This window comes from Periplaneta americana, chromosome 14 (genome assembly GCF_040183065.1).
Source record: "Periplaneta americana isolate PAMFEO1 chromosome 14, P.americana_PAMFEO1_priV1, whole genome shotgun sequence".
In the NCBI taxonomy this organism is placed as follows: Eukaryota; Metazoa; Arthropoda; class Insecta; order Blattodea; family Blattidae; genus Periplaneta; species Periplaneta americana.
This window is the reverse complement of record NC_091130.1, coordinates 146,716,685-146,738,025: the sequence shown is the minus strand read 5'-3', so window position 1 is coordinate 146,738,025 and position 21,341 is coordinate 146,716,685. Positions and strand designations below refer to the sequence as shown.

The 21,341-nt window shown below is 33.7% G+C and overlaps 1 protein-coding gene across 1 annotated transcript in view; it reads right to left on the bottom strand.

Annotated features, from left to right (window-relative positions):
* The window catches only part of Dhc93AB (Dynein heavy chain at 93AB), a 312,580-nt gene that overhangs the window by 98,097 nt on the left and 193,142 nt on the right, over nt 1-21,341 (bottom strand). The window contains exons 44-49 of the mRNA XM_069846249.1: nt 19,771-19,973; nt 19,087-19,166; nt 17,415-17,588; nt 9,485-9,677; nt 7,146-7,258; nt 4,613-4,806 (exon numbers count right to left, since the gene is read on the bottom strand). Of these exons, the coding sequence (XP_069702350.1) occupies nt 4,613-4,806; nt 7,146-7,258; nt 9,485-9,677; nt 17,415-17,588; nt 19,087-19,166; nt 19,771-19,973 (957 nt within the window). The remainder of the gene's footprint in view (nt 1-4,612; nt 4,807-7,145; nt 7,259-9,484; nt 9,678-17,414; nt 17,589-19,086; nt 19,167-19,770; nt 19,974-21,341) is intronic.

The window sequence follows — 21,341 nt, the reverse complement described above, 5'->3', positions numbered from 1 at the left end:
ATATTTATTTTTTAAAAAATTGGGCCCCAAAATATTTTTATAAAACTAATCTAGAAATTAAGTTGTTTCAGCAATGATATTTCTACATAAAACAAATGAAAATCACGTACCAATTAGGATCAGTGTCAAATTTTTACCGTCTTCTCCCTTTCAAATTAAGCATTTCTGAATTTTATCCTATTTGCTATTTGCAAGAATGACATAATATATTTGTGAAGTTCTGAATTCATTCTTGAGACAAGATTGTATTGTCTGGCTCGATTGGAAAATGCAGAGACCGTAGAAACTAGAAACCCTATTAAAGTTAGACTGATGTGAAATTTCAGTTTTCTAAATTATTCTAGGTAGATCTCTGAAATTTTGTACTTTTAATTTGTAATTTTAAATTGTGTAAATTTAGGTTTTCAAAAGTTGTTACTATTATGGCCAAATTTTTTCTACATACTTATCAGACCTTCAGAAACAAAAGTTACTATACAATTTTCCTTTTAATTTACTAAAAAATAATTAAAAATATTTAATGCACTAAAAGTATAAAAACGGAAAAAAAATTCAACTCGAGCGTAAAAAAATAGTATTAAAATACCTTTTATTGATATTCTGGCTGATATGCATATATATTACCAGGCAGTACATCTCACTTGACGATATGTGTCAGAGGAAGAACAATTGTTTGTATGCATCTGAAGTCTGATTAGTGTAATATGTAGCTAATCGGCGAAGTATGCATTGGAGGGAGAAAGGAACTGGCCACCCTACCCCATTATCTCCTGGCCTAGTTGTCTCATGAATGATGCCTTATTGGTGGTACTTATGAGATTCAAACATGTCTTCGGACATTTGACTAAGCAACAGCAACAACAAAAAATATGAGTGTTAGGTATAATCCTGATAGTAAGTTTTGTTAAGAACATAGCCTATTCAAAAACATTAATGATTATTGTAATACAGTAAACTCTATGTAAACTGTAAGAATTGTTTATGTATTTTTGCGATATGACTTCCTAAGCTAAAACGACATCAAATAAATAAATTTTAAAAAACTCTACAAAAAATTATGCACGTAGTACAAAATCCGTAGAAAGAGTAGAATTTTTAGCAATGCAAAATTTACAGTAAATTAAAGTGGAGACAATTCACTTCAAAGTTTTGGATGATAATAATGAACCAGGTCTCTGCCTTTTTTATTTTCTAGGCATTTTGAAACATATAGACCTAGCATATTATATACAGAACTTACCCTTATATACACTACCACGCTGTGCACACCTAACCTACACTAGTAAATAAAGGTGACTAAAAAAACTATGTAAAATTATGAAAACACTATAATAGATAAATATTATTTATAAATCACTATAGACTGTAGACACTATTATAACACTAACAATAAAACTGTTAGAAACTTGCAAATATTTCTTGTATCACAAGCAAAAACCAAGCATGGAAAACACGTTGCTATGGCTACTAGTAACAAGTGGAATTTTCCTTTAGACAAGAGTTGTGCTCTCCTTTGCAACTGAATATCTTTTAAAGGAAAGCAGCCTTTGAAGTAGGCCTAACACCTGTTGGATTCTATGAAGAAATATTTCGGGAAGTCGAGAAGCTACACTGGCTCAATCGGAAATCTAATATAGTAAATAATGTATGAAATAGAGCATAATTTCCAAAATGGTCACAGAATTCAGAGTGGAGGTCGTGGACGGAGTATTTAAATTAACAGTCAGAGCCCGCAGCCTTTTAAAAACGTGACCCTAAATAGCTGATAGACCGGTCGTATGGTCATGAAAATTGGCAGAGGGCATCTTTAGACCAAAAATGAATTGTTAAAGGCAAAAACAAAAAACGATTTTTTAACCAAAAATGATAAAACCTCGCGTCAGTGTATCCTTGGGGACATTATACTGAAATTACTAATTTCCATATTTTTAAAGCTAAATTCACAAAATGTTTATCAGTAGTATATCTGGTTGATAATAACACATGTACAAACTTTCGTCTCTCTCTATGATAAGTGGTTTGCACTTTATTAATAACTTAATTATATAGTGTATTGCTTTATACAAAAAGTCCCTTGCGGCACAATTTACATTATTTCTCATTGATATTCACTTATATGATTCTTTATATACATTGGAACAAACATTACCATTGGAATTTTCTGTACAGCGAATGGGTAAATTATTAGGAAATTTTATGGCTATTAATTTTTTATTTTTTTTTTATAATAAAAAGATTCTAGTAATTTACTGATTAATTTTACAGCCAAACCTTATAGTAAGCTTCGATTCCATGTATGTAAGGATCCATATAAGTGAAAATCACTTAAGAATAATGTCAATTGTAGTGCAAGCGACTTTTTATATAGAGCGGTTCAATATTTTAATAAAATAATTAATAAAATGCAAACCACGTATCGTAGGCAGATGCAATTTTGTACACTCGTCACTATTAAGCAGATATATCAGTGATAAAAGTTTGATGAATCTAGCTTCGTAAGTATGGTAGTTATGGATTTCACTGTTGTGAACTCTTAATACTAATAAACTTCGCGAAGTTTCAGTATAGTGTCCCCTTATATGCGGAATCCGGAGAGTTCGCACGAGGAATGTAGTTGCAAATGTTTAGATTTATTGTTATTTTATTTGAAACATTGTTGTTTTAATTTGTTACTTATAATTTATTAAGTTCTTGTTGCTGTAATACCTACAACTATGACGTTTTTGAAGGAGTGTATTGAACATTTAAATGTATATTTATACTATTATAATTATCAAATGAAGTTTGTTTACATAAGTATGTTGACTGACAATAATGTTCTATAATGTGAGAAGATCCTTTAGACGTTTTTGCCCCTCAAATTAAAAATATATGAGTTTTACTTCAAATATTCCTATCCCTAGCGTGTTGAAAAGGACTAACAATGGCGGCCGACTCGGTGATTGCGCTACTCTGTATATCCACGGACTCTGCTTATTACAGGCAATGTAAAATAGTACCGTCACAGTCTATTGTTTCTAGCACCCTCAAAACTCAAGCTTCGAGACTGTGTATAGTAGACTGTGGCGATATGTTGCTAGTAAAATTTCTGAGTTTATTGTTCAACAATTGACTGCAGTAGTTAAGTACTAGCTATATAGCTTCAGTGGATATCACTAAACGAAATTATGGAGAAATATGAGGTCAGGTAATATCGTTGAAATCGATTAAAGAAAATTTGTGAAATAAAAATATAACAGGTGGATAATTGGCCTGATATTCACTTGTCATATTTGCGCAAAGGACTCATCACTAATCTATCTCCTCAACAAACTCTACTTAATTTTGCCATTAGGAGTAGTGTTATTTACAAGTAGGGACCGGATTTTTATGTAATTACATATTATATTCCTTTGAACCTAACCGTATATAAATAACAAATCTTTGCGAATCTTGTAATTACTATTAATATATTAAAATTTGATACTACATATTTTTACATATTTACCCCACATTACATAGTATGACTTGATATTACATAAATCTACATATTTAGGGGTTTATTCATATTTAGTTCTTTAAAAGGAAAAAGAAAACTGCTGCCGGGGAAATTTACAATTTGAAATAAGCATTTTCACCTACCCGAGAAAGGATATATTTCGAAACGAAACATAACATCTAAATTCCAGCAAGTAAAAGAGGCACTCATCCCTTACCGCCCACTGTAAATATGAATGAACAAAAGGCAACCTTTCTCATACAACTACTCAGCATTGTAAAAATCAAGGAGGGAATAATCTCATACGCATAAGCGGACGACATAGTAATAGGGTCTAAAGACCTTACAAAGTTAAAAGAAACAATTAACATCATGGTAAAATGCTGCAATAAAAACAGATTTGATATAAATGTGGACAAGACAGAAATGATGATATTCTGAAACGGCGGAAGAGCACCAGAAACAGTAAAAATCTTCATGAAGAAGAGAAAATTAAAAATTGTAGCAGACTACAAATATCTAGGTTTAACAATACAAACCAGCGCAGATGTTGATATTAAATATTTTCATGATTTTACATATTAAGCTTATTTTCTTACATAAATATTTACATATTTCACACTTTGATATTACATAAAAATCCGGTCCCTATTTATCAGTAAGGTTGAGAAGAACGAAAGAGGAGGGTAAGAAACCAAATTTCTCCTGGTAAGGACGGCACAGGTAAACGCCACGCCCATATGATGGAGACATTGTGTATTTGGTTGTCATTGTAGGGACACGGCTGAAAGCTTCCACACCTATTCTCCAGTTTATCGATCTTCGGGCATTTTTAATGAGCACTCCAGGTAAAATGTGTCGGCTATTCTTATCTATTTGAAAAATTGAAAGTAGTACAATGAGCCCATTCCACTTCCTAATGTCGTATTGCCTTGTCCCGCTCTTCAACAATCCATCCATCCATCCATCCATCCATCCATCCATCCATCCATCCATCCATAATGTTGTTAGAGTCCACACTTATAATCCATTTCTTTATACAAATCTAACTAGGTTTTTTCATAACTTTTCTTCTTAATATTATACGATTCTGCTCATTATTGTTTTGAAGAAACAACGCAGTAAACGTGTTACCTGACGGCAAAGACACAGAAATGGCGTTGGAGGCGGGGATTGATGGTGAAGCTGCCCGCCGTGGGGTTCATGCAAGCCACGTACTGACACTTGTGGATGTCTTTGAGCGTCAGTTTGTTGCGGTCGTACCAGTGGCTGTAGTCCAGGTGCTGACGAATGAGGGTGTGAGGCTGCACGGTGCCGTACATGTCCACCTGTGAGGAACAACATTACGTTCAACGACAGTAAATTAAGGGACTAAGGTGCGATTCTCAAAATCTCCGTTATATAATAATCTTAAATTTATTATTAATTTGAGCAGATAAATTTAATGTTGTTAAACCACTTTAATCAAATTTAGAACATGAAAGTGCTCCGATTGTCTGTAATATTATATTAAATTAATGGAAATGATCTCAAAGAGTCTATAAACAGAACATTTCTTGGTTTGTAATTGGATAATCGCTTCAAAGATACAATATATTACTGCTGAATTGAGCTCTGCCTGATATGCATTGGCGGTATAAACACACTTAACATTGCACACTTTGCATATACTTTCATTCCATAATGAAATACGTGTTAATATTCTGGTCTTTCACCGTTGCTATTTATTATATATATGAATCAAATAATTAGAGAATGGAAACAATTGCCTCATGGATATATACAACACAATAGACATTTACAACTACATTCATTACTTCTTGCAGACGATTTAGCTCTGGTGGCATCCTCAGAAGATTAATTACAACGTTCAATTTTTAATTTTAACAAAATTGGAATTAAATATGACATGAAAATCAATAAAGAAGAAACTAAAATTATGGCCTTCTGCGGAAAATACCCTGTGCATAGCAAAATATGTTTAGATTAAAAAATATTAGAAAGAGTAAATTATTTTACATATCTCGGATACACATTATCTTTTTTCGATGAAGTAGACATTTCACAGAAAATTTCTAAATACATGAAAACAATGGGAATAATTAACAACATTATGAAACCTTCCCAAGTATACAAAGGCATAGCAGAATTTGCCTATACAAGACCTTGGCGAGACCTGCACTTTGTTACGGCAGTGAGGCACGGTCATTGAGGAAGAAAGACGAAAGCAGAATAACGGGAAATGAAATGTACGAGATATACAGCGGGATATACGAAATGGGATCACAAACGCAATGGAGATGTAATGGAAGAATTAAAACTAGAACCTGTAATTAATCACGTAAAAAATTATCAGAACAACTGGATAAATCATCTACATCGCATGCATAGAGATAGAATCCTAAAAGTCATGCTCCACTATCGTCCAAACGGGAAGAGATCTCTCGGTCGTTCAAAGAAGCGGTGGATTGAAAATTCAATTGTGAGATCGTAACAGGCCATATGGCCTAATACTTGAAGGGAAGAAGAAGTAGTAGTATTCTGGCGAAACTCACCTGAAGTTAAACATATTTTGGTTTTATAAAAGCAAGTCCAAAGAATAATGACAGATGTATACACGGGAGGACATCATATGAAAAGATTTTTCCAAATATGGAAATATTGACCTTAGATTGTGAGTACTTTCTTTTTTCGTTGATGTTTTATGTTACAACCAAAATGCATTTAATACTTGTCAGAACTTTAAAATGCAAATGCAAAATAGCCTATCTTCAAGCAATCTCAAGTATAATCAATTTATCACAGCTCCTTTTTTTTAGTGATATACATATAGCCTATACATTAAGCTTTAAAATAAAAACAATGGTTACCCTAGAGTACATCCTTCCCCTAAAAATAATTTAATTTAAATATATATTTTTTTTACAAATTCACTACACGCCTGTGATTAGGTACACTGTATTCACTTATTATAGCACATATTCAATTGAAATTTTAGCCACTTACTGCTAATAAATGCTAAAACACATTCAACAATAATTATTAATATATCCGCAACATTATGGGCATAGCGCTTGTAGCAATCTTCACTGCAAAAAAAAAAAAAAAATTAAAAAAATATATATATATTTTTTTTTGACGGTAAAGGCTGGTGTAAGCCCTATGCCCATAATATTCCAGATATATTAATAATTTTTGTAGGGTGTGTTTTAGTATCCATTATCAGTTGTTTCTTTCTTATTGGGTATACAGTATTATATGAGAAATGCAGTAAGCGAAAGGGTAATAACATGTGAGTCCCTAAGTCCTAATACATACAGTAGGGTAGAAGAATGCGTTACAATATGTGGAACTCACATTGAGTATCTCTATGAAGCTGATGAACAAGTACTCATATCTCGGAACATATTATTGACTATTTTTGCAACACCCTGTATACGTAATACAACTAACCTTAAGTGTCTGTTGAAAGGGATTTTTTCTATACCGTGTCATAAGTACTGTGTGTACTGTATGCTTTTCCTATCCAATTTTCCCCTTGCTAACCGCCAATAAAAAACTTCTTTGTCACTTTTATCATGACGCCAGTTTACATGCGACAGCCACATGGTCAGGTTCGCTTACTGAAATTTCTTAGATCATGCAGGTCTGGCTACAATAACAGTACCTCTGGCATATTCATGTCATCAATGAAGTAAACCAGGGTTTTGTTTCCTGGCGGGCCGTAATTCCTGCCAGCTTTCTTCTCTAGTGGTTTTTCCAGGATCTTCTGTAGCATTTCTGAAAACATATAATTAGGTTAAAAAAAACTTAAATCTTTAAAAATATAGGTAGAAATACAGATAAATTAAATGCCGATGTAACGAAATTTTGGAGACAGTGAAATTATTTTAATTGTATTTAATTTCGTTAAAATAAACAAATACAACTTGAAATAACAAACAACATTCAAGCCATGCAATACGATAATGAAATGAGATTTTCAAGGACTATGTTCCAAGGCAGATCCTATTTCATGAAGTTTTTGTTCTGTAAGGACATGGCGTCTTCGCTTTCATTTTCGGTCACTCACAAAACTTGTTTTATTAAACTTATTCATTAACTTTAATGTTGCTTTTCATGTTGGAATTGGGCTCGAGTAAATTTATGTCTAAATGCTTGTCTTAGTGTGTCACACAACTTTCTGCACTTGATGTATGACTTATGATGATGATGATAATGATTATTATTATTATTATTATCATCATTACAGTCTGATCCGTTTGGGTATGGATAATATTAATTTATTATTATAAAGCTATTATGATAGTAGAAAAAATTTCTTGTTGGTTATATTATGATTAAAAGATGAGAGTTTCCATATATGACAATCAACAATGCATAATCTGAAAGAACAAATGACAATCGTAGATGATTAAAATGACTACTACAAATCAACAGCGGCGACAATGTGTTCTTTAGTATACTAAATTTGAGAGTGTTAGAAGAGTTCAAACGGAATTTCGACGTGAGTATGGTGTGCGTAATGTACCTAAATACGACTCCATAATGTTGTGGTATCGAACTTTTGTAGAAATAGGTTCTGTGTTAAAAAAAAATGCAGGAGTTCGCAGGCGAAACCCAGTACGAGAAGCAACTATCTCTTAGCTTGGTCCCCAAACTCCTCAAACCCAACCCCTCCTGAATTCTTCGTGTGGGGTTTTGTTAAAGACATTGTCTATTCACAGAAACCCAGAATCATTGATGATCTGAGAGTGAAAATTACTCAAGCTTTCCAACAAATCACCCCTCTTATGTTACAACGGACATGGGCTGAATTGCATCACCGTTATGAGTTGTGCAGGGTGCGCAATGGGGGTCATGTTGAGCTCTGAGGAATCTCCCATCTTTCAGTGTTGTATGCACAAAGTTTCAACAAATAAAGTTCAGTAGTAAATGCTTTAGGGTGTTTTTATTTTGTCCATACTACTACTAACACTACCACTACCACCACCACCACCACTACCACAATTATTATTACTATTATTACTACTATTATTATTATAATTATTATTACTATTATTATTACTATTACTATTATTACATTCACTTCTCCTTCTATTCGAAATCTTGAACTCTTCTATTCCTTCGTACCTGTCGTCTCGCTTCACTTACTTTTCTTCCCACCATAATCTGAACACACGTTCCTGCCATGAAACAATATTAACAATACCATCCCATCGCACCTCCTCATACTCATCCTCTTTCACAATAGACCTGCCAAGACTCTGGAATTCGCTACCTGCTAGCATCAGGGACTGTCGAAATAAAATTGAATTCAAACGCAAACTTACTAGGCACTTGGTCAGTAATTGAGACTCGTTCAGACATGGTTTTTTGTAAATAGTTCTCTTAATCTATCACAAAATATTTCAATATCCGGTAATTTCATCACTATAGAATTTTGTTATTCTAGGTTTAATTTGTAATTCAGTAAATACAAAAATATTATTTGTTCTTAACTTCTATGATAAAATGTATAGCTTTCATTAATCAGGTAATCTTGTCGTACTTTAATTTTTATTGTAATTGTAATTGTAAATTTAATATTAATTGTAATTTTATTGTTCATATTATAGTTGTAATCCCCTGGTAGATGGGCAGAGAAGGCCTGACGGCCTTATCTCTACCACATTCAATAAATAAATACTAATACTAATTACTACTATTGTTACTACTACTACTACTACTACTACTACTACTACTACTATTATTATTATTATTATTATTATTATTATTATTATTATTATTATTATTATTATTATTATTATTATTATTATTATTATTATTATTATTATTATTATTTTGAAAGCGTTTTCACGTTAAAGTAGCTTATCATCGTACCCATATGGCTTTGTAAAGTGCATTACTACGTCGGACAGGTGACAGACTTATCTCGGTAGATGACAGGATGATAAATGGGAAGTAATAACGTAGCTATGTAACATGCAACGTCCATCACTTTACCTGAGCTTGTATAGAAGTTGAATGGTACATTTGCTATGGCGTAGTTCTCAGACAATGATGCCAGTTTGTCACACACCAGCACTGTTTTCCCTACACCGGCATTCCCAACCAACATCACAGGGTGACGCTGTTCCATCAACAAATCCAAGAAGAAACGGATTCGAATGGATTCCGAAGTATGCACCAGTGCCGCCTAGGAGCGGAAAGGCAACTACGTTAGGTCTATAGTACAGTATACTCACAGTCTAGTATATACAGTCACGAAGCTTGAGTTTTGAGGGTGCTAGAAACAATAGACTGTGACGGTACTATTTTGCATTGTCTGTAATGAGGCGATATTAGCGATCCTAGTGGTGAGCAACTATCTAATGTTTGCATGTTTACTACTTACTGAGCTTCGCGACTGTATATACTAGATTGTGGTATACTGCTTAATAAATCTAATTTTAATATTTCTTCAAAAAGAACTTCGGAATTTTAGAAAATAATTATTTGTACAGGTTCTACCAGACGTTTAAGGACACCCATTCGAAAGAAATGTTTCACTGCTGTCCTTATACTTATGTGAAATCCTTTGATGTTTATAAAGGGACCAAAAAATTAAATTTTTTACTGCAAATCCAATCTCTCTATCTTCAAAACTGTGGATTAGACAGGGTGTTTCCGGGCTAGTGTTACAAACTTTCAGGGATGATGGGGAAGGACACATGTATCAATCTGATAAGAAATTCTGGTCCGGAAATGACAGAATCGAAAGTTACAAGCAAAAATAGTTGTGTGGAAATATAGTAATATGCGTTACAAGAGCGGTATGTTGAAGTTTTCATGTTGGAGGAAAAGTTTGAAAAAGCGAAACGTAGTTGAGCTTTTTTAATTTCCGAGAATTGAAAGAAAACATACCGCTCGTGTATCGTACATTATTTTGTGCGAAGATCGTTTATTACGTACCTGAAAGAAGAATTTCTAATTAGTTGCAATGAAATCTCCATCTTGGTTTCTGTTTAATGACGGCAAATTTGCAAAACAAAAATATCTATCTTCAACATTGTTGCTTTAGAATGTTTTCTGTGTTTACTATACTACAGCTGGCCGTGATATACGTCTGTCTTTTTTTCCCCCCAGTCTATAAATGCGAACTTAAAACAAACGGTAAGGTTATGTAATCATTTATTTTTCATTTTAATATTTTAACAATATTATTTATATAACATATTGCAGTAATAACATCGGCATCTGGAATCTTGTTGATTTTTTCACGGCTTCCTTAATGTTACTTGCATGACGAATGCAGTAACTTTAGTGGAGTTGTAGAGTTTACTTAATTTTTGCAAATATTTAAAAACAATAATTAACAGTGCAATTTATGTAAAATTGCAGTGGTAAGTTTCCAATTTATAACTATTACTATATTGAACGTCTCTAAAAATAATATGTTAAAAGCCTAAAACAGTAAAATCAATATGTCACTTAAGCGGTAAGAAGAGGGAAATTGTTATGTGTGTTAGGTTGGGAATACTGAATGTGGAATTTTAGACTTTCCGCGGAATGGTTTTGTGCGGAAACCAAGCAAATACGCACGATCTCGCACGAAAGTAATTTTATTCCTCTGTATACCTTATTTATGTGTATTTATCTGTATATCTTACACATACTGTATTCATCTGACGTTGTTTACGTTGTCTAATTACAGTATTCCATTCATTGCGTTGTCTGAGGGGTGGGGACAGGAAACTACACTAAAGCAATGCAGATAGCGTAATTTGTAACGGACATGGTCGGTCCTGATATGCACGTCTGTAGACAGCAGTGTATGTGTACAAGTTGCAGTGTCCAGTCGATCAGTCCTAGTGAAATGGAGGAGTACACGAGAGCGGAATAAGCAGACATGATTTTCGAATACGGATGAGCCAATGGGAACAGTAGACAAGCTCACAGATTGTACCGGGACAAGTACCCACGTAGGAGACATTCGGCCCATACCATCTTTCCACGACTGTTCCAAAGGTTAAGGGAAGGAGGGCACGTGGTGCCAAATTACAATTCCATTTCAATAACTTCATTTAGGTCAAAATTACATAAATTCTTACTTAACAGATGAATTGCTGATTAATATTTGTTACTTATAATGAAACTAACATCTATCCATTCTTATTATTATTATCTTTAATTTCTCTAAATAGATTTACAAAACCTCTAATGGCAATTACATTAATATTCTCATTATAGAAATAGAAATATATATATTCTCCCTGTAACATAGTCCTAGTAAGCTTATATTAAATTAATTTTCATCATTTTACTAGCTAACTCAAATATTAAATTAATTATAATTCATTGAATTAAATTAGCTTATAAATTAAGTTACTACTTTACCTTATAGATTTATCTAAATTTAAATAAATGTGTAGTGAAGATTATTGCTGGAGAACCTTTTAAGTGTAGTGAAAATATTTGTAATTTAAATTTATGTATTGTATTGATTAAGGCTGGTTGAGTGGAAGAGAAGGCCTTATGGCCTTAACTCTGCCAGCGAAAATAAAACATTATTATTATTATTATTATTATTATTATTATTATTATTATTATTATTATTATTTCCACACAACTATTTTTGCTTATAACTTTCGACTCAGTCATTTCCGGACCAGGGTTCCTTATCTCAAATTGATACATGTGCCCTTCCCCATCATCCCTCAAAGTTTGTAACACCAGCCCGGAAACAACCTGTATAACAATTTTTCTGTTATGAAAACTTACTGAAAAATTACGTTCTATTTTGTAGGAAAAAATTAATTTCTCCAGTGAAATTTGGGAAGAGTTTGATACTATCTCAAGTCATTCTTCCACATACCAATAATCTGCCACTTCACGTCCACACTCCTGAATTTCGACCCATTTTACTTTTACTTTTCAAACAAGAAATCTAACTTTTCTGCACTTGTAGCAAACTCCACAACTGTTTACTAAAATGGAGGGAATAAGCTGATTGACCAGTATTAACAACTATCAATGTTATGATGTAAGTGACAGTGTCCGCCCGAGGTCAATTTGCTGCGAATTTCAAACTCAACAGAATTTTATATATATAATCAATAATACCTATAATCATATAAGTTTAACCTTATACATATGAAGGGTACACGGGAAAAATGAACAATGTCACAATGCTGTTAAGGGTGATATCATTATTTAATTCACTGTATTACTACAAACTTTAGTGTTATTTTTAACCAAAAGTGGTAAAGGAGAATTAAATCCACGGATACACTCATCATTTCCTTCATTTCAAGTAGAAACATCAATAAATTTTGTAATAATATACTGAAATAGATCACTAACTCATCTTTAATGGAAATGTCACATTGTTCGTTTTTCCCGTGTACCCTTCTTATGTAATAATATCAATCACTAATATAATGTTACTGTAGTCGCGACGCTGTTATTCCCGGCGTGACTCCTCCTCTTTGGTTACGTCTTAGGAAGAAGTCTTTGAGATATTTCTAACTCTATCCCAAAATTCATTGATCTATAGTCTGTAAATATTAATTTTTGTTTAAACAAATTCTGATATCTCGTTCACGCATTAAAATACAGATTTTTGTATTTATTTTTTTTAGGAAAAATGGTCATTTTCTAAAATTCTGTTGAGTTTGAAATTCGCAGCAAATTGACCTCGGGCGGACACTGTCACTTACATCATAACATTGATAGTTGTTAATACTGGTCAATCAGCTTATTCCCTCCATTTTAGTAAACAGTTGTGGATTTCTTGTTTGAAAAGTAAAAGTAAAATGGGTCGAAATTCAGTGAGTGTGAACGTGAAGTGGCATATTATTGGTATGTGGAAGAATGACTTGGGATAGTATCAAACTCTTCCCAAATTTCACTCATCTAAATACATTCATTCTGGAGAAATTAATTTTTTCCTACAAAATAAAACGTAATTTTTCAGTAAGTTTTCATAACAGAAAAATTGTTATACAGGGTGTTTCCGTGCTGGTGTTACAAACTTTGAGGGATGATGGGGAAGGGCACATGTATCAATTTGAGATAAGGAACCCTTGTCCGGAAATGACTGAGTCGAAATTTATAAGCAAAAATATTTGTGTGGAAATGGAATTGTAATTTGACACCACGTGTCTCCTTCCCTTGACCTTTGGAACAGTCGTGGAAAGATGGTATGGGCCGGATGTCTCCTACGTGGGTAATTGGTCCGATACAATCTGTGAGCTTGTCTACTGTTCCCACTGGCTCATCCGTATTCGAAAATCAGGTCTGCTTATTCCGCTCTCGTGTACTCCTCCATTTCACTAGGACTGATCGACTGGACACTACAACTTGTACACATACATTGCTGTCTACAGATGTGCATATCAGGACCGATCATGTCCGTTACACATTACGCTATCTGCATTGCTTTAGTGTAGTTTCTAAAACTTCTTAGGAAGTGAAGGTTCTATAAAGTCTAGGTAGGTAGTATCGTTCGCCATTTTTGTTCTTTCGTTGCCGAGCGACCAGATGAATCTATTTGCCACACCGTTCAAAATTATCATGTCGTAGCTCCTATGATAATAAATCAAACGCTCTGTAATTCAGCAAATAATTGAGCGGCAAATAAAGTCTTCGTGTGCTTTCTGCGAACGCCAACGAAAGAGCCAAAATGGCGGCGATTATATTAAGTATTTATCGAGCATTAAGAAATGAATAACGTCTTCCTCAGCGAATCACAAGACGCACACGTTTCTTCGTTACTCGCGTTAAATTTCGTAACGCCAGTACTCACCTGGATTACAATGGTAATCCACATTTGTTTTTGTTTGCAGACATGGTTTAAACATTGCAATTAGATTTAAATGTTAAGAAATATATTGTTTTCAGTTATTATAGTAATGAGAATGGATATGTTACGCACAACGGAACGTATTAAATATAAATATTAATAATGAAACGTATTATAGTACACAAATTGCATTCAAGTGACATGTTTACATAATGTTTCCACACTGGACGTGTCTATGAGTCATAATTTATTGTTGCACCACAGTTATGAGTTAGTTCACTATCATCATAATTATGTAGGTTATCTAGAATTGTTGCTCATTCGCTGTTTGAAGGTCACCTGATCTCTTGATGTAAACTCTCCCACAGGAAACGCAAGTTCACTACTGCTGACCTTTGTTACGTCATATTTGATAACTAAATACCTCACTCAGGGGTGTAGCAATGAAAAAATTCAGGGATGTAACAATCATTCACACTTCACATATAATATTTTACAGATGTTTTTGCAGTTCAGATTTAACGCACATGATAGCCTAATCTACATCTGATTCAATTATCTAAGTAGGCCTATGCATTTCTTCCATACAGTTCAAACAAATTACATGTTTAGTAAGTCAAAGAAAATAGAGGCAGCGTCGTGAATTTCTGCTTACATCATAGGCTGAGCATAACTGTTCCAGGACATTCACAGCACATTTAGTTCTATTATAAAATGATATTATTTCATGTTTCTAGCTGCCTCCCGTTTCCTCATCCATTGCCTTATCATAATGCATGGTTGATAATGCTAACAGTGTTTTTTTTCTTTGGTACATACGAAATAATTGTGCAGCGTTCATTGAATCCAAACAATGTACTGTTAACTTGCCTGTCTTAGTAGTTGTGAAATGAGGAGGGATTTCTCTTTTGTTTTCTTTCTATGTTCCTACAAGTGTAATTTTGTCATTTTCTAGAAGATCTAAACACAGAGGTATGCTCATGAAACAGTTATCGGTGGTCACATTTCTTCCTGTTCCTTTGATGGGATGAACCAGCCTCTTCACCACTGCATGTGCACTGTTACTTCGGTGAAATGGACAGTCTGGTTGAATACCAGCATAAATTTCCAAGTTATGAGTGTAATATGTTTTCACATCCACCTTAGCAAAAATTTTGATCCAACATTTTGTTGGTTTAGTAGGTATATACTCTTCATGGGACATCGTCCTCTGAATGCAACCAACTGCTCGTCTATAGTTACATATTCGCTTGGACTACAGCACTTTTGTGAGTTCTGAAAAAATAACTCTAATACTTCACGTATAGCAGCCAATTCATAAATTTCTTTCCTTTCCTTTTGTCATAAATGTTATCAAAGAGTAGACATCGTAACAAAAATTAGAATCTGTTGTAGGTCATTGTCAGGTAAATTGACTCTATTCCTGTGCCATTTTTATCCCATAGTTCTCTTACGTTCAGTCTTCCCGATTTCAAGGCGCCAGCAAAATACAAAATACCCAAGAGTGCCTCAATTTCAACGTCATTTGTTAATTTGCAATCTCTGTCACGTCCGTAATTACGCTTCACTTTTTCAATACAAATATTAGTACCCTTACAATTACATTGATTATTGCCTGATCAATAAAGCAGTCAAAACTCTCTGTGTGGGTCCGCGCAATTCTTGCAGCCCTTTTAGGGCTCGATAAATGAATCACTATATTTTGTGCTCGTCTTCTCCCTCGTTGAGCTACTGGTTCTTCCTGCCAAATTCTCATCTTTTTTCTACCTGTATAGCAGTTTCCATCATTTATAGACATTAGTCTTTCATCATCATCATCATCATCATCATCATCATCATCATCGTCTTGTTCTGAATTAGAATCGTGAACTTCATTCTAAAGATCTCCCCTGTTGCTTTCATCATCACTTTCATTTTCAATGCCATCATCCATATCTTCATCCAGCCATTTGCAAATGTTGTTTGTAGTTTCCGTACCCATTGGAGCAAACTGCGAAGAGGATGGAACGATGTCACACATTTTTTCATAAACTTACTGCATTGCATCACTTATAACCATATTAAAAACTATTTCACTTACCTGAACAAAAAACTGACGTCAGTACTCGCGTGGATTACAATGGTAATCCACTCGGAAAAATTGTGCATCACTTTATAAAACTTCGTATAACTTTCCAAAGGGTTGCGACAAATACGTCTAAACACCAGTAATGCCTCACTTAGACTGTGACGAGAAATTGCATTGACGCTCAACTACGCAGTGCTGCAGGCAGTGACGTAATAGAGGATTAAATATCAGTGGATTACTATTGTAATCCACGCGAGTACTGAAGGGTTAAATGTAGCCGACCTGCAACGTGATTGGCTGCCGGAAATTAGAGCGACGGGACTATAACTACGTTCAGTCTGGAGTAATTAATTTTTCTCCCAGAAAAAAAAAAATGTAATTTTTCACTAAGTTTTCATAACAGAAAAATTGTTATATAATCCTCAGTTTGAAAGATAAAGAGATTGGGTTTGCAGTAAAAAAAACTTAATTTTTCACAGGAATTAGGTCCCTACATAAACATCACGGGATTTCACATAAGTATAAGGACAAGAATGAAACATCTCTTTCGAAGGAGTGTCCTTAAACTTCTCGTAGAACCTGTAGAAAAAAAAAAAACAACATTACTGTTCTCCAACCAGGAGATCAACCGTGAAAGGAATGTGCTTTCTATTGCGTCATCTATTGGAGCGAAGTAGATAAATAATATTATCGTTATAACGTCAGTTTAAAAACCATGCGCTCTCCTGCATATGTTATTTCCTGTATGGAGAGATTAAAAGACCAGGAGATTAACAGTGATCTAATTTTGTAACTAGGGTAGTATAAATATGTGTGTATCAATGTTATTGTTTGTGCTGTTAGAGCTAGCCAATAGAGATACGAGTACCCACGTGTGTGACCTTATGACATCAACATTTATTCACAGCATTACCCTGCTTCGTCTCATTTCGCAGAGACTTTCTCGTGGTTGGAGTACAGTAGTAGTAGGATTATTTTTTCTTTATAGTGGTGACATTATTTTTCTTATGAAGATTAATATCACTTGTCAAAATATAAACAAGTTATATTATACATCTAGTGTTAAAATGAGAGGTAAGTACCTGCAGGGGCATATCTGGGTCCAAGGTGAATACAGGAAGCCTCTCTGTCCACGACAGGAACTGCTTGGTCTCTGTGTCCACGTAGTAGTCGAACACGGTCCCCTGAGATGGAAACTTGACCGTCTTGAACTCGTTGACCCACCACTTGGTGAACTCCACGCGGTGGTCCACGGTCTGAAAAGACTTGAATTGCTGCACTCTGACTTGAATTACATCTTGAGTTGTAGGATAATTCGCTAGGTACGGCAGAAAACGAACTCAGCAGGCAACGATAGAAAACAAAAGATGCGAAAACAAATGAATGAAGTGTATAAACAATTGAATAATCTTTTATATTGAAGTATAAGCCCTAAAAATACAGGGTGTCATTTGAAATTTCAAAGTGGGAGTGGCTGAGGGTGGGGGTGAAATCTAAAATGCAATTAAACCTGGTTTCAGACTTCCCCCTTACTTACTTACTTACTTACTTACTTACTGGCTTTTAAGGAACCCGTAGGTTCATTGCCGCCCTCACATAAGCCCGCCATCGGTCCCTATCCTGTGCAAGATTAATCCAGTCTCTACCATCATATCCCACCTCCATCAAATCCATTTTAATATTATCTTCCCATCTACGTCTCGGCCTCCCCAAAGGTATTTTTCCTTCCAGCCTCCCAACTAACACTCTATATGCATTTCTGGATTCGCCCATACGTGCTACATGTCCTGCCCATCTCAAACGTCTGGATTTTATGTTCCTAATTATGTCAGGTGAAGGATACAATGCGTGCAGCTCTGCGTTGTGTAACTTTCTCCATTCTCCTATAACTTCATCCCTCTTAGCCCCAAATATTTTCCTAAGAACCTTATTCTCAAACACCCTTAATCTTTGTTCCTCTCTCAAAGTGAGAGTCCAAGTTTCACAACCATACAGAACAACCGGTAATATAACTGTTTTATAAATTCTAACTTTCAGACTTTTTGACAGAAGACTAGATGACAAAAGCTTCTCAACCGAATAATAACAGGCATTTCCCATATTTATTCTGCGTTTAATTTTCTCCCGAGTGTCATTTATATTTGTTACTGTTGCTCCAAGATATTTGAATTTTTCCACCTCTTCGAAGGATAAATCTCCAATTTTTATATTTCCATTTCGTACAATATTGTGGTCACGAGACATAATCATATACTTTGTCTTTTCGGGATTTACTTCCAAACCGATCGCTTTACTTGCTTCAAGTAAAATTTCCGTGTTTTCCCTAATCGTTTGTGGATTTTCTCCTAACATATTCACGTCATCCGCGTAGACAAGAAGCTGAAGTAACCCGTTCAATTCCAAACCCTGCCTGTTATCCTGAACTTTCCCAATGGCATATTCTAGAGCGAAGTTAAAAAGTAAAGGTGATAGGTGATAGACTTCCCCCTCCATATCTAAATTGACGTGTTTTTTGTTTAAATTCAATTCAATTTAAATAATTAGTTATTTAGGTTGAGAAGTTTTAAAATGAAAGCTCTGTATATTATTTAAAAAAATACAGTCTTGAATATATCTGAGCTGATTGCCTTGTAAATTATAGCAGGTTTCAGGTCGATTAATTAATCAAATTGAAATAGGTATGCTGTATTAATATATAAAATATGTTTTAAATGGTATAAAATATGTGTGTTTAGTTTCTCCAAACTACATTACCTGATCTTGGAACATAGCTGCTCCGAATGCCCAGACAGAAGCAAAAACGAAGTAGATTTCATACCATTCTTTAGGACAATCTGAAACAAAACACAATAGACGTTGACGGAATCCAATCTCAGTGTCTTACCTAAAACTCAATTAACAAAAATAGATATCAAAATTTCTTGATAGCAAAGTAAAAGTAGCGATCGAAAGGATTAATTATTAGTTATAAATTTCAATCGAAATAATTTACAGATTTGATATCCTTTTAGGTTTCTCCAAGTTTGTTGCGTTTGAAGACCAAGTACGTCTCATTTTTTCATCATGATTTCTGCTTCACCTACCAGAAGTTTCTGCGGTTTTAGGACACTTTATTTTGCAGAATGAAATCTCAATAATTGAGGCTATAGTTTTCAGAGATATCTGTCCTCAAAGAGGCAACTTGTTAGAAACAAGTAGATGGTTAAGTCACTTGCACCGGATGACGTTAAAGGGTTTTATCCGCAGGGTATTAAATATTTTTTCTTGATTTTAAATGTATGAGAGATTTTTTTTAGTAAAATTTCGTTTGAAATAGAAATAGGTAACTACCCTGATGGATCTATTTTGTTCATAGAATGCAGAATTTTAGATTAAAATTATTATGTCAGTCTATCACTCGTTTTTTTTAATTCTTAACACTAGCATCAACTGGTTCACCTGGAGGAGTGTTAGCTGGAATCAGCAGACAGTGCAGTAAGTGGCACAGCATCTGTATGTGCGCCATGTCTGTGATGGGCGTGATTTTTTTAAAGCGAACTCTCATGTTTTCCAGGCAGGATGGGATGTATTTGTCGAACAACATCACAAGATTCGACTTCTCTGTAGTGTTGGCTCTTTTTTCAAGCCAGCTTGTAACATATCTGAAATAACAGGATGCACATTACGAAGAACGGACAAAACAGTTACTTTGAAACATTAACGCACTAATAATAATTAATTACTTGTTTTTTTTAGTTATGCTTGTATGCATGAAACAAACTCGTTAATAATTTCTACTGATTTTTTTATTTAAGAAAGAAAGGAAGAAAGAAGAAAAGAAAGAAAGAATGAAAAGAAAAATTAAGAAAGAAAAGAAAGAAGGAAAGGAAGAAAGAAAAGAGAAAGAAAGTAAAGAAAGACAGACAGAAAAAATAAAGAAAGACAGACAGAAAAAATAAAGAAAGAAGAGAAAAAGAAAGAAAAAAGAAGGAAACAAGGAAAAAGAAAGAAAAAAGAAGGAAACAAGGAAAAAGAAAGAAAAAGAAAAGAAAGACAGAAAGAAAGAAAAAATAAGGAAAGACAGAAATACAGAAAGAAAGAAAGAAAGAAGAGAAAAAAAGAAAGAAAAAAGAAGGAAACAAGGAAAAAGAAAGAAAAAGAAAAGAAAGACAGAAAGAAAGAAAAAATAGGGAAAGGCAGAAAGAAAAAAAAGAAATAAAAAGAGAAAGAAAGAAAGAAAAGAAATAAGGGAAGGCAGAAAGAAAAAAAAAAAGAAAAAAGAAGGAAAGAAAGAAAAAGATAGAAAGAAAAAAGAAAAAGCAAGAAAGAAAAAAAGAAAAAAGAAAAAAAGAGAAAAGAAAGAAAGAGAGAAATGGAAAAAAGAAAGAGAGAAAAGGAAAAAGAGAAAAAGAAGGAAAGAAGGAAAGGAAGAAGAAAGGAAAAAGAAAGAAAAAAGAAGGAAACGAGGAAAAAGAAAGAAAAAGAAAAGAAAGACAGAAAGAAAAAAAAAGAAAGAAAAAAGAGAAAGAAAGAAAAGAAAGAAAGAAAGAAAAGAAAGAAAGAAAAGAAAGAAAGAAAAGAAAGAAAGAAAGAAAAGAAAGAAAAGAAAGAAGAAAGAAAGAAAAAAGAAAAAAGAAGAAAGAAAAGAAATAAGGAAAGGAAGAAAGAAAAAAAGAAAAAAGAAAGAAAGAAAAGGAAAGAAAGAAAAAGATAGAAAGAAAAAGGAAAGAAAAAAGAAAAATCAAGAAAGAAAAAAAGAAAAAAGAAAAAAAGAAAGAGAGAAAAGGAAAAAGAGAAAAAGAAAGAAAGGAGGAAGGAAGAAGAAAGAAAGGAAAAAGAAAGAAGGAAAAAGAAAGAAGGAAAAAGAAAGAAAGCGAAAGAAGGAAAGGAAGAAAGAGAAAAGGAAAGAAAAAAGAAAAAAGACAGAAAGAAAGAAGGAAAGGAAGAAGAAAGAAAGAAAGAAAAAAGAAAGAAAGAAAAGAAAAAGGAATGGAAGAAGAAAGAAAAAAGAAAAGAGAAAGAAAAAGAAA